Source organism: Enoplosus armatus, chromosome 1 (assembly GCF_043641665.1).
Source record: "Enoplosus armatus isolate fEnoArm2 chromosome 1, fEnoArm2.hap1, whole genome shotgun sequence".
NCBI classification, from domain to species: Eukaryota; Metazoa; Chordata; class Actinopteri; order Centrarchiformes; family Enoplosidae; genus Enoplosus; species Enoplosus armatus.
This window is the reverse complement of record NC_092180.1, coordinates 24,625,228-24,639,286: the sequence shown is the minus strand read 5'-3', so window position 1 is coordinate 24,639,286 and position 14,059 is coordinate 24,625,228. Positions and strand designations below refer to the sequence as shown.

At 38.9% G+C, this 14,059-nt stretch overlaps 2 protein-coding genes across 3 annotated transcripts; both read left to right on the top strand.

The window, feature by feature from the left end:
• Positions 1–2,138: 2,138 nt before the first annotated feature.
• Positions 2,139–4,805, top strand: LOC139284117 (cytochrome c oxidase subunit 5A, mitochondrial-like). The gene is made up of 5 exons (XM_070904296.1): positions 2,139–2,281; positions 3,356–3,472; positions 3,803–3,924; positions 4,343–4,465; positions 4,676–4,805. The coding sequence occupies exons 1-4, from the start codon at positions 2,209–2,211 to the stop codon at positions 4,454–4,456; spliced, it is 426 nt and encodes a 141-aa protein (XP_070760397.1). The 5' UTR covers positions 2,139–2,208; the 3' UTR covers positions 4,457–4,465; positions 4,676–4,805.
• A 955-nt stretch (positions 4,806–5,760) lies between these two features.
• On the top strand, positions 5,761–12,364 carry fam219b (family with sequence similarity 219 member B). Of its 2 annotated transcripts, none has more exons than XM_070904993.1 (6): positions 5,761–5,925; positions 6,488–6,609; positions 7,772–7,865; positions 7,973–8,050; positions 8,527–8,578; positions 10,028–12,364. In XM_070904993.1, exons 1-6 carry the CDS (start codon positions 5,852–5,854, stop codon positions 10,175–10,177), a joined length of 570 nt encoding a protein of 189 aa, XP_070761094.1. In that variant the 5' UTR covers positions 5,761–5,851; the 3' UTR covers positions 10,178–12,364. The 2 variants fall into 2 exon arrangements, with proteins under 2 accessions (XP_070761094.1, XP_070761085.1); XM_070904984.1 differs by having other exon boundaries at positions 5,761–5,926; positions 6,501–6,609.
• The last annotated feature ends 1,695 nt before the right edge of the window (positions 12,365–14,059 follow it).

Sequence of the window (14,059 nt, the reverse complement as noted above, 5' to 3'; positions counted from 1 at the left end):
GGGCTTGCTGGCCCTGCTCTGGAGAAGCGTTAGGCCCGAGTTTGCAGTGTTATCTCCTGAAAATCGACTAAACACTGGGCTAAAAAGGTGCCAGTGTGAAAAGAACTAAGAATATGCAATGTGAAAAGCCCAATGACAGGCATACGCTTATATTAAGGTGATGCAGACACAAGCAGTTACAAAGAGTTATTTTATTTTGAACAGCAATGAAAATTCAAGACTTCAAACTAAAAAGGTGAGTTGTTTTCTTTTTTACTTTAGCATTTAGCTGATCCAATGATGTGGCTTCAAATTCCTAAAAGACACAAGCAACAAATTACGAATACAAGAATTAGAACAACAGAATCTTGACAATAGATGTGACAACGAGTCTTGTGCCCTTGGTGCTCATTGTGCTCATGAACAAAGGTGATCAGAGTGGGACTTCTAGACAAGAGCACATTAATCAGGTGAAAAGAAGATAAATATCCACTGGGATCAGCACTACTTTTTTTTCATCATGTAAATAAAATGTTTCAGACAAATAATAATAAATAAACAAAACTGCAGAGGTTTTACAGTGCACAAAATCACATCTGTACTCAAATATCACCATCTTTCTACATGTCTCATGATGAATTTGAAGGAGATTGATTTCTCTGCAGTGTCAAAGCAGTAATTTCCTTCCCTGACACGTTGTTAGGGGACTTCAAGTTTCATCCTCCACACAGAGTCACATGACCTAGCTTTATATAAGAAAAAAAGAGATGTTACAATCACAGTAGATTTATTCACCCTATGAAGACTTCTTTGCAGGTGTTATTGCTAGGTAACATTTTACAACTCACAAGTGTAACATAGTAATATCAAATTCAAATTCAACAAAATGTGTTTTCCCTCGTGCCCTTAAAGAGGGAGGTCAGAGGTCAGAGAGCTTACACTAACTATGCATGAGTTGATCTAAAACTGGAGATAAATGGCTAAAATGTGCAATGTCAACACAGATATTAAAGCACGAGTGTGTAGCATGGATGGAATGGAAGAAAACAAAAGACAGACACGATAGAGAAAGAGAAGGAAAGATGTTCAGCAGCACATTACACTAATGGACATCTACTGTGGCGCCCTGGGCTTAGGGTGGATTAGGGTTTACTACGTCACTAAGAACACAATCACACACACACACACACACACACACTTGAATCATACACCCAACAGGGTAATCCGCCATACCTTGGTTACATCCATTACACAGCCCCTGCTCACGCATGTCATGTGTTTGCATACACACATAGTAGACTAAAATGATCACCCATGTTATCATAAAAACAAATCCTACAAATATGATCATTGGTGGTTTGTTAAACACAACATGATTTTTCATCTAAAATAATAACGCCATGTTTTGGGAGGCATCCGTTAGTTCTTCAGCTCCTCACATGCATTTATTATAAAGGTTATTTGCCGCTGGACCAATAAATGAAACAAACTTGCGTTGTCGCACACTGAGTGCTCAAGAGTGTATTTTTAAACCAAGGGCTCCCTCTGCTGGTAATATATGTCTATGTACTGCATTTTCTTGCCTTATCTGGGCAGTGATGTCCTGACCCAAATACACAAACCAAGATTTTGGAGTACCAATAATAAACTGAAAGCCAAGTCCAGTTCTCAGGTTGTTTGCTGTTACCTGTTACCTACAAAATGATAGTTGTTGCCCCAACTGGAAGCCATTTACTTTCAAGAAGCCCCAATCCCCTTTTTTCCAGACACCTTTTCTTACAATATGATGTAAATTAAATTATTTACCTCCCATAAATAATTATAGATGTCTGGCATTTTGTCAATTGTCCTGAAGCAATGTCAGAGCTGAATAAATAAGATTTATGTGTCATTTGCATTGGAGGTCGACCAATGAAGCTAATTTGACCCCAAATCAAGACCAGTGCTGCATTAAGTGAAAGACACCGTAGAAAATAAAAGAGCTAGAAAACAAATATTAAAAATGATCTTTATAAGATTATGTTGCTAATGAAATTAGTCAAAACCAAAACACTTGCTCACGTACAGTATGAGTAGTAATGTAGTCTAAGAAAGGACCTATCAGCAGCTTGGACGAAGTGGCCTTCGGCTATCTTCGTCAGTCACGTGACCCTCGTCGCCTTCATCGTAGCTGTCCGTCCTGAGTCTCCGTCTTTAGCACACAGGACGGTTAGCACCCTCTCCGGTACCATGTTCCGAGCCGTGTTCCGACTGTCAGCCACAGGGGCCCGGAGTGTGGCTCGGTCACGACCCGGTTACTCAGGTAGGGCCGTCCGCTTTATGCCTACCGTAAAATTAAATAGCCTCTGTACTAAAGATGACTACAATAAGTCTGCTCGGCTAGCTGCCTAGCTTAGCCACTGCTATGTGTGAATTTGAAAGCTAACTTAGGGTGACATTGAATTATTTTTCTGGTTAGCTATCCTTGTGGTCTTGAATTGAATGTTTTCCTCTTTTTCCACCATTCATAAAGACTTTTAAATGAAGAGGCGCGAAATGAGTTTTAGCGAAAAAGTCACGACCTTGCGATGACCCTCCAGTTAGTTCGAGAGTGTCAGTGGCCGCAGTTTATACGCAGCTGATATCAACACGTTGTAATAATATCTAATTCAAGCCATATAATTTATTATGTAAATAGTTATATATTTAAAATGTACACATGGTTTACTATGGGGGTCTAGCATAATTTAGTATGTGACCTGTTTTGATGCTAATACTGAATACCCACATGTACTGTCCTGAACTCTTTAGTTAGGTCATTCGTTAGCTTACTGTATATGGGTATGTATGCTGACTACTTAACAGCTGGTAAGGACAATCCACTCTTCCAAGAAACTGTATGCATATTTTTTTATGTTAAAAATGTGATTCGATTAAGATGATTTGTTGTTGTTGTGTTGCGGAGATGGGATAGACATGAACTTGGATCGTTGGAAATATGTCAGTCCAAATATGTGCTATTGCAGTATTGTCATTTATTGTGAGATAAAATATGGTTTAAAAAAATGTAATACTTGAATTTTGAAATTGTTGAATTGTGTGTATCGTAGAAATCACATGACGAACTAAAACCAACCTCATATACCAAGTCATGTTTGTAGACCTGTATTATATACTATTTTTAAATGGGCTTCAGCATCAACCACACTGACAGAGGCAATGTAGCTGAAAATATGAAAACATAATTTTAATGGAGTGCTTAACTAACCACTATTGTGCCTGTTTCCTAAGACACAGTCTCTATTCCGTTATTTATTTCACAGTTCTTGAAACTTGTATTGTATCGTCACCCCACTAGTGTTTAAACATTTCAAAGATATCTCCTGATGTTTTCCAGCTCCATTGGCCTCCAGATGTTACTCCCATGGCAAAGTGGAGACGGACGAGGAGTTTGATGCCCGTTGGGTCACTTACTTCAGCAAGCCTGACATAGATGCCTGGGAACTGAGGAAAGGTGACTTTGTTGACAGTTTATGTCGTTCATACTCTGATGATGTGTCCTCTTATTGTTACTGTTCCAGTTTGGGTTAATTTGGAAGTCATGAGAAAAGCATTCAGTATAATCTCTATATCAGACCTACGTAAAGTAAATAAGCCTAATTATTTGGTCATTATAATTTCCCATGTTGTCCAGCAGTGGTGGTAGTGAGGTTTAATTCCCACTGGAACCACCTATAGCAAAACTGCTAATATTGCATCTCTCTGTTATTGTTTGCATTTGCTCTTCTTACTATCACTGATTCTTTGGAGTAACAGGGCTTTTTCCAATGTGTTTTATCCAAAGGCATGAACACCCTCATTGGGTATGACCTGGTACCCGAGCCTAAGATCCTGGATTCGGCACTAAGGGCTTGCCGAAGACTGAATGACCTGGCCAGCGCCATCCGTATCCTTGAGGCCATCAAGGTGAGCGACTGCCCCTTCATAGGTTCACTTAGGGTCTGCCATAAACCTTTTTTGTTGAACTTAGTTTCAGTGGGGGAAGTGTGACTCCTTGAATGAGCATTTCTTAACATGCTTCATTTACAAGACAAATCAAAGATGTCCACATTAGGAGTTCATATTGACACATTTTATGTGAAAAAAGGACCCAACTGTTTCTACAGCAACAAAGCATAAATAAAAATTCACCCTGATATTACTGCAGGGTGAAAATTACACAATATTACTGTCTATTTTAAAAAGATGATAATTAAAAAACATATAATGCAACATCCCAAATAGCAAATGAATAACTAGATTATATTGGTTGAAACTAATCATTACTTAACTGCTCGCTGACAGAAAGCTCATTTGTTGTTGACTTTTTTTGTCTGTTTTGCAGGACAAGGCAGGCCCCCGTAAAGACATCTATCCCTACCTGATCCAAGAACTGAAGCCCACCCTGTCAGAACTCGGCATCTCAACGCCAGAGGAGCTGGGCATTGACAAGTTATAGACTGTCAAGGTGAGACTGCACTATACCATATACTGCTACATGTTACCTGGGGAGGCAGTGTGGCTTTAGAAAGAGAATTGCGTCAGACATAACTACTGATGTTGTCCTCAGACCCTGTATGTGTATGCTGGCCTAGTTTACGAATGTATAGGAGATCATGAATTACATTGCATGTTACTTGCTTGTAGCTGAGAATATCTTTTGTTCCTCTTTCCTCAGGTCATTTGATACGTAAAGAGATGAGCTCTCCTGATTGTCTCCTGTCAAATATGTCTATATTGTTGATTAAATCCATGCTGTCCTATTGTGTACAAAATGGTGGACCTAATAAAGAAAACCAATAATTCAAGTATATGTTTTTTTTTCTTGTACTCATCATAACACACGGAAAAGCACAGGTGTAAATAATATTGAAGTTGGCTACATTCCATTTAGGAGTTCCCTGCTAATATGCATGCTTCTTCACTGGCATAGCTGGCTGGACTATTTAAATAGAGTGGAACCATTGTTGATGTTATTAGTTACCTTTTGACCTTAAGTCAAATTGTCTGGTGTGAAAATGTCGGTTGTGCATGTACAGGTGGGTTAAAGACTATAAACAAACCACAACCAATTCAGCTATCTCAGTCAATAGAAATAGTGAAATAGTGCTCTAACTGATGGCCAGACAGACACTAAAAGTCAATCAATGCTGCAGATTTTACATTATCCTCATTTAAGGATATTTAATTTAAGCTAGGAGAAGATTTACCATGGGGCATCATTAGTCTCCAACCATGTTTTACTTGCAGTATTTATGTCCCAAAGACTTCAGTTTGAGCTACGTGAGGACAGAACCTTCGCAAAGGATTAGCCAAAGACTTTCAGAAAACATTTTTTTCCTGATTGGTTTTATTATGACATCCGCTGTTTTGTTTAGTATGACATTACAGAACAGGGTGTTAAAATCGAGTTTCTCTCACCCACCAGAGGGAGACAGGAGGCCGGAAATCGTTCTCCTGGGTTGTTCATTTTGCAGCATAAATCCCTTTTAGCTTCATTATTCTTGTGTAACGTTACTTGGATAACTTTTCTGTCGTCTATGATGAACTGGAGAATGTCCACGATGGTTTATTGACCAGAAATTGCAAAAAACAAACAAACGCTGCAGTTGAATTTTCTTACTTCTTGGATAACGTGTATCAAATACCTTTTAAAAAACATGTTAGCAAATTAGGGTTTTTATTTTGGAACTTTTCCCGGAAGTTGTACAAAACCTGCCACTGATAGCATAATAGCACAGCTAGCTAACAGAAGTGCCTACCTGCGCCTGAAGAAAACAACAAAGTCCCGCGCCGGTGGGACACCTGTCATCATGGCTGTGTTGTGGAGTAAATTGTGACAACTAACGCCAAGATGATGAACGACATCATAGAGGAGCCAGAGAAGGACACCCTGCTGGAAGCGCAGCCGGAGCCACAGGTTTTGTCGGTAATGTCGGCTAAAGCTAGCCCGTCTGCTAACGCTAGCTTGTAAATAGAAACTGGGAGGCTAAGTTACTAGCCTAGCCTGTGATTTTTGACAGTTGTTAAGATGAGACATGCTTACAAAATGAGAGTCGAGAGGGTAAACTTACTGTCGTTAGACATTACTTTAGCTTTGAATGTAAATTATATCGAATGACACGATTAATGGGTTTATAGACGCATTCAATTTAACATCGCTTCCTATAAGGCGAAGGGACTGCTGGGAAATGCAGAGCAGCTGTCGATTTTCAAATTTTAATCTGGTGACCTGTTGTGGTTTACCACTGGAGACAGACTTTAGCTAACTTAAAAATAGATCAGAATGAGTTACAAGAGACATACATGAACTAATTTGTTTCATGAAGATGATTATTCAACCACTTTGGAGTGGGTTTTTAAGACTTACTAAGACTCCTAAAAAGTTTGTGTTGTCAGTTAGCCATCACATGATGTCAGTTATCATAGTATTGACTGATCATTTACTTGGTTACCATGCATGAATATGAAATACAGACAATCCTTCATTTCTGCAACATCAGGGGCCCAGTAGTGGCACAAGACCTAAGACTGCTGATGGAGGAATCAGGCCTGTGGAGAAAAGAGGACCTTACATCATGTCCAGAGCTCCGGCCATCCACCTCAAACTACGTAAGCATTTTCTTGACTCATCATTACCAATGACTTAAAGGTAATTTCATAATTATGTATGTCTGTAGGTCAGGAGTCTTTTCATAACTGTTGCTTCATTTCAGCTGTGGTACCTACTGTTGTATGGGGCAGGACATCAGAGCCTGAGTCACATGACACTGATGAGCTAAATCACCCACAGCTTCAAGCAGATTGTGTGTATAGAATGCATTCCATATAGTCTAGCTTTCTTAATGTAGTTCACTGCTTACACCCATCACATCTAAGAACCTGGTATCTTTATGTTATGTGGATCAGCAAGTTCTGCTTAACTCTAAGCTGTCAACATCCCTGCAACAAAAGTTTCTGCACTTAATGCTCTGACATTCATTCATTCTACAAAACAGACTTAGTGTAGCTGCACATTCCTACATAATCCAGGCAAATGTCATGGACAGGGAGGATTTCCACACATAGGAGAGGTGAAGTGTTGGGTTTCATGCACGGTAAAGTGATGGGCAATGTCAATCTGTCATGTGAGACTGGAGAGACACATTTCAAAAGACACATGACAGTATTTCACAGACTGTTTCTCAGTTTTACACGTTAACTCGCAGGAAATAGGAAAGGGAAACTTAACAGTTAGTGGAGCTGAGTTTATCCGGTGGATTCCTCAAACATGATTAACCTTTTGGCATCTTAATTTCTTGGTAACTGCCTGTTACACGCAACTTAAGCAAATGTTCTTCAATGTGCAAATGATAGGAGCAACATGCACACATGCACCAGCAGGTGTTCAGATGTACAAAGATTTTCACAATAACAGCAAGCTTTTACAAAGATATTTAAACTTCTACTACCTTTTTTTGTCAGCTCAGGTCAGCTTGGACCATGAGAACAGAACAATAACAGAGCAGTAAAAAAACCCAAAAAGAAACAAAAATGGACATCAAATTGTTCTCTCATCTTTTAAATGTGTTGAGTCTACACTTACAGGTCTGATTATCATAACCGTGATGTCAGTCATTCTCAAAGGCCTCTCACTTGCTGAGAGTTGAAGCTTCACACATCTCAAGTCCTACACTGAGATAAGAGTATTTAGTATATAGTGTTATTAGCACAATGAAATTCTTATGTGACCTTTTGCTTTGATCGTCAGCAGAAACATGTCTCTTATTCACAGAGAAACACAGGGAGATGGCGAGGAAAGCGCTGAAGAAGAAAGCCCTCTCACCAGGACCTCCAGTGATGCATCAGCCCAAACAAGGAGCTAAGAGGTGAGGAGGGGAGGCATGACGAGGAACGAGGAAGCTGCTTTTTGTGAAGTCAGCATAATGCAGGGGAGGAAGTGTTTGTTTTTTACAGTTTCTGATTCTCCTTTTAGGATGGTGAAGTATAACAAGGGCTATGCGGCTCTGAGTCAGCACGCTGAGGACTCTCTGGTTGCACTGGACTCGGACAGGTAAGGTTACACCGGGTATACAGGTGATAATGCTGTTGAATTCCTACTATATGCAGTAAACTGAGCCCTGAAGTGCTTACTGACAGTCTGTTAGCACAGTAGATGTTTCTTCTAGAACCAGTATTCTCTTTATTGCTTTCCCATGGTGTTTAGACATCTAAAATATATGTTCTTAATTCCTCACAAATTATTGTATTTTATCATAAAATAATGCTGTAAAATGACATTTTGGTCTGAGAGAACATGTACGAGTTCATCAGAGTGTCTCAGCAAAATATGTCCCAATGGAAATGTTTGTTCTAGTTTCAGTTCTCCGTTCAAAGAATGTTACGAGAAGCAAAGTCTAAAACTAATTGTCCTCATAAAATCATGTCATCTGGATATTTACTGGTTCCAGTTAGAATTTTGCATTTCTGGTTGACACCTTTACATTGTTTACCTCAGAATGACAGAACCTGTCTCACTTGTCCTTACAGTGACGAAGAGATCGATTTTGAGCAGTATTCCTCAGGATACTCTTCAGCTGAGGTGAGTTTGCCCCACGGGACCTTCTTCAGACGCTCTCAGAATCTCAGTTACCACACTGTCTAACTGGCTGGGTGACTTTTTTTTTGCCATCCACACATGTTGTTCAAAGATCATTTGTGTTATCTTCAACCTGGGCTTTATTTTTTCCAGTTTGTCCTTTCATCTTTGTGACTTCTGTGCAATCTTTCACAAACACATCGGTTGAGCTTGTCAACACACAGTCAAAAGTGTAACTTTGCCCTTCACAGTGCAAATATTTAGCACCCGAGGAGAAAAGAAAAATCTGTCTGCCTGATAAAAGAACTGGCCAATTAAATGAGGGCTTTTTGTAGAATAGTTGCCCCACCAAATGATATTAGTAAGTAGGTAAGGTGTTAAAAGGAACTATTTTGTCTCAAGTGCTCAACAGAAAACAACTCAGATAAAATAAGTTATCGTAAGTACAACTGCTATACGTACATCAAACATTTGGGATTGTGGCCAGTCTGTGCATGCATTCATACATATTGTAGGAACAGTATATACTTAATTTTTGACTTTGTACTATTGTTGTTTTTCAGTCACACACACACACTGAGCCTCTGGCTATTTCTTGACTTCAGATATGCAGTCAGGGTTGTTTACGCCTCCTTTTAGCAGAGCTAACACTTGGTCTTACTTGTTTTCTTGCATTGCTATTGAGTGACTGTAGAATTTCCATCATAGCTGAGATACATCCAAAAAAAATCTGAATTTAAACAGAGTTACTTTATGGGTGGGCCACAGACTCATCAACCCCATCCCAGCAGAATATTTCTATACTGTATTTGAGTTATTATGGGTTCACGTGATTCAAAAGTAAATTTAAAAACAAAAGGTTTACTGCCACTTAAACATTACTTTGTAATCGCTAAAAGTGATTAACTGGTGGCACTCTAACTTGAACCCAAAAGCCAGTTGGATCTTTAAATAATTCATATCCATTCATAGATGATATTTTTCTTTGCCTGGCTACTCAAGGAACTTTTTTTCATTTAAATATCCAAGTGCCTTACAACAATTTAGGTGAGAGTTCTTGTTGACATCTGTGGCTTATTTCCATCGTAAACTACATGGCTGCTGTGGCTTGTTTGACTTGCTTCTTGTTTGAAGTGAACATTTTTTTGAATACCACATTATAAACCGTATTTTGACGGCAAATTAGAGTGTAACAGCCAAAAAGTGAGTATAGCAAAGGCATAAAGAACATCATACATATTACTATTTAGATCCTCTATGACCTGATTTTGCTCGGTTGCTGACTGAGGAGGTACCTAAACCATTAAAAAATATTTATTTAGTTTGTTCATAGCAGCAGGCGTAGGTAATCATGGGGTACAAAAAGGTCACTACACACAACAGATTAACCTGAGTTTAGCCTTTTTACTCTGATGTGTGTGCGTTAGTGAGGTCTTCCTCTTTGCTTTCCAGGTCCATCCTGATTTAAGCAGGCAGCTGCTTCAGGACGGCTACCGTCTGGACGAAATCCCCGATGACGAGGACTTGGACCTGATTCCGCCCAAAGCCATGGGCTCCTCTGTGTGCTGCTGCTCCCAGGGCCCGTCCTGCTCCATGCAGTGATGCCGGTGCCGTGACTCGGAACATTACAAAGACTCGGCTCCGGTTCCCGTCCCTGACTTTAGTTACTGGTGTCTGAGGCCTTCTTCCTAACTAAGCTCCACTGCTGTGCTGCCTGACGACTTCCAGCTCTGAAGCCAAAGTCTCGCTAATGCAGGACTGCGTGCACAGTGATCGCTCAACCCACATCAAAACGCAGATGGACGTAAGAACAAGCCTTATCCACTGTGACCCCAAAGCTTGACATGTTTTTAAATTTTTCTTTTTGTAGAACTACATGAAATGCTAACTATGCCACTGCTCTAAATAGAGTGGCAGAGTAATTCATCATTTGGGATATGTCCTCGTTGACCCAACGGAGAGCGGGTTCTGTCTTTTCCACTCTGGTGAACAGGTCTGCAGCGCTCTAAGCACCACATGCATACGCGTATGTGTTTTTCTGTTTTAATGTTCCGGGTGAATTTGAGTTTTCCAGTCATTAACTAACTGCTATATGAAGGCACCTCACTTGACCATTGACATTCCCTGACTACTGTTGCATTAACTGTCTGTTTTTTGTTTTGTTTTGTTTTTATTCCTCAAAAGTGACATTTGAGTTTTATTCCAAAATGAGATGGCTGCCACCACAATTATGTTACTCCTATTCCACCAAAAAAATAACAACTTTTAGGATGCGTTTTTTAACTATGAAGCAGAGCACTGAATTGAATCAAATGAGTCATTACATTTTGCGAGCCGTCAGTGAGCAAATTGCTACATACCAAGAAGGACTCGCTCATCCTCTGCCTGTAGAAGATATACTGTACTGAGAAAAAACTTAATGAAAAGTTGTCCCACAAAGTTATCCACTGTTTGAATGGGTGACACCTACACTTACCAAATGTTACACTGCTGTGTATTGAGTTAATTAAGTGCTCTGATAGATGAACCAATGACATCTGATTATATTGGACTTTACAGTCTCTGTGCTGTAGAAATAAGTTTCATTCCAGAAACCAATACCCGCCACTTGTTACAAAAAGAATGTAGGCATAAAAGCAAAATATATTACAGGTTCCCATATAAGTCATCTTAAGACATTTGTTTATGTGGCTAGATATGTGTACATTCATAATTTAAATTCTCTTTTTTTTATTATTGATATGCTCCAGAAAGCAATTTCAGATGGATAGGAAGAATTCAAAAATAGATTTACATTGATTTATTTATTTATTTTTCTTGCCTAGATGTACACTATATGTAACATTTTGGACTACGGCCATGTCCACGATCAGATATAACTCTTAAAAAGGATCCTTAACACATCAGAGTGTGTGTGGACGGCAGATCTGAGTTACAGTCTTTTATTTATTTAATTGTTAGTACATTTGGGACACTAAAAATAAGTGTTACAGGTTAAAAGCAGTAAAGCGGGTTTGCATTAGGATTGAGGTATTTGTCTACCCCTTGTTATTTATAATTTACATACATCAAGTTTAAACTGTGTTGGAATTTATTTTCTGTTTGTGTTATGTGTCTGTTTCCTACACAATGGACACGCGGATGTGCCGAAAATGGCAATCTTTAATCTAAAAAAAATATATATATTATTTTCTTTTTCCACTTTTATAAATGTATGTTCACTTGTGTTACATATATATTTTACAATTCATTGTTGGTGTTCATTTTGAAACTGCATTAACAAAAAATGTTATATCAGAGCAAGTGACAGTGATCACTTTCTCAGGAGATTTTTGTGTGCGTGAGTGTGCAACTAGAAAGTAATTTGCCTTTCACATACATTTGTAAAATAAAATAAAATTGCACAACTGTTTAAGTGCATACAGGTTTTAGGTCAGGATAAATGTATGGCTGCTGTTTTACTTACCTACAGACCACACTGTTATTTCTCACGCTGTGATGTGGGTTGTTACAAGGCGTAACTCTCGGTCATAGAAATAAATGGTATAGCAGACCACTTGACCACCGTAAAGAAGTTAAGGACTGGAAGGAGTATGACATTTTGTGCAAGGAAAATAGTAGGAAACCTTGATTTGTCGGGATGAATTCACTAATCCAAATTCAGGAACGTGGATTTTTGCAATGAAAATGTCACATTATTAACACGAGTGATGTACATTATCTCCTCACAGTCCACTCCATGGTTGTAATGTGGGAGATTTAGGAATAAAAGCTGATTCTACTATTACACTAAGTGTGAGTCACTTGATACAAGTGTGAGGTAAAATGCTTTAAATGTTAACAGCTGAATTTAAAGTGTATTGACTCCGGCCCTGGCTCTGCACGATGTTTTTAATGTTCACTAATATTGCACTTAACACCAGTGGTCAGTAGCAAGTACACTTGACTCACCTGTACTATGCAACTATTGGGACAATCTGCTTGTTATACGACATTGTGACAATATAGTGTTGTTGAGTGCTAAATGCAATAACTGAAATAGTTATTTTATAATGGTAAACACTAGTCTTTTTTTATTTGATTGTACTGTCTATTGGTTTACATTATTAAATAAAACTATTATCTATACTTTGATGTGTATGACTGATTACAATTATTAGTGTAGCAGTGCTTGTGTAAGGAGGTAGTATGTCAATAAGCCTTTTTAATTATGGGATGTACAGGAGTTATATACAGTAGAGCCGCAACCGATTCCAGCTTCTTAAATGTGCTTTTCTTTGTCCTTTACGACAGTGAATGAAGAGTCTTTGGGTTTTGGACTGTTGGTTGGACAAAAGAGGCGATTTGAAGCCGTTGAGCATTTTTCACATTTTATAGACTAATCGATTAATCGTGAAAATAATCTGCAGGTTAATTAATGAAAATAATCGTTAATTGCAGCCCTTTAGGTGGTTCACAAAAGGCATTGACCATTACTTAGTAGTGTTGTTTCCAACAGGGGGCAGCATGGAGCTGTGCTGTATCCTCGATGCAATAATGTAGCCCTCACTGTCAGGCACCTGACCGTGAGGTTTTTGTAGTATGTCATTTAAACATTGCATCATAATCATTGTCATGTTATATCGCATCCAGAGAAAGATGCCGTACTGCAAAAAGGCCACGTATAACTTGGAATGCTTAACGAGAGACCGATCTGCTTTGGCAAAATATACATTTCCAACCATGCAATGTGGCTTTCAAATATATATATATATATATATATATATATATAAATATATATATATATATATATATATATGTGTGTGTTCAGTGATAGCATCCATGTCAATTACACATGTATATTTATAGGTCAAGAGATTGTATTGATACATTCATTTGACACTTCATGACTATTTCGCAATTTGAAAGCTTTGAAACGTATACATACTTTTGCTTGAAGCTATTTATTGAGATTATGTGACTTGCATAGACCTATCTACATTCTAACCAACTAAATGGATATAAGCATATGAATAAAGAAATGGAAAAACTCCAAGGGAAAGCTACTTCATAAGAAGCTGAAAAGGTTGTGAGACTTGTTGCTGTCGCTGGGCGGGCCTAAATGCTTGTTGTGTGCCATGCTGGGGGTGTCAATTGAAGGGGAGGAAAAAAAAAAAAAAAAAAAAAAGCGACTGAAGGGAGTTACCTCAGCGCTCTCTGAGATATGAGATCGGGCCATTTTCCAGTCGGTCCCCTCTACTATTAAAGAAGAAAATCACGAAAATCAGTGGGGAAAGCAAGCAAGAAAAACGCCGCCACACTTGGAGAGGTCGCCCTGAAGAGAGCATACAGCGCCTTTCTGCCGGCGGATCAGTCGGAAGCTAACGTACGGTGCATGCACAGTATTGCTCTCCCCGTGCGCGCGCGCGTGTGTGTGTTTACAAGTGTTTGAACGAGTGCCACAAACGAGGGAAGAAGAAGGAGGATAAAGCCAAGGAAGGAGGG

What these genes read in the sequence shown, in the direction of transcription:
- LOC139284117 (XM_070904296.1), top strand. Translation starts at nt 2,209, where the DNA reads ATGTTCCGAGCCGTGTTCCGACTGTCAGCCACAGGGGCCCGGAGTGTG. An exon ending in GTCACGACCCGGTTACTCAG is followed by an intron (nt 2,282 to 3,355) that starts GTAGGGCCGTCC and finishes GATGTTTTCCAG; the next exon opens with CTCCATTGGCCTCCAGATGT. An exon ending in TGCCTGGGAACTGAGGAAAG is followed by an intron (nt 3,473 to 3,802) that starts GTGACTTTGTTG and finishes TTTTATCCAAAG; the next exon opens with GCATGAACACCCTCATTGGG.
- fam219b (XM_070904993.1), top strand. Translation starts at nt 5,852, where the DNA reads ATGATGAACGACATCATAGAGGAGCCAGAGAAGGACACCCTGCTGGAA. An exon ending in GTTGCACTGGACTCGGACAG is followed by an intron (nt 8,051 to 8,526) that starts GTAAGGTTACAC and finishes TTGTCCTTACAG; the next exon opens with TGACGAAGAGATCGATTTTG. An exon ending in CAGGATACTCTTCAGCTGAG is followed by an intron (nt 8,579 to 10,027) that starts GTGAGTTTGCCC and finishes TTTGCTTTCCAG; the next exon opens with GTCCATCCTGATTTAAGCAG.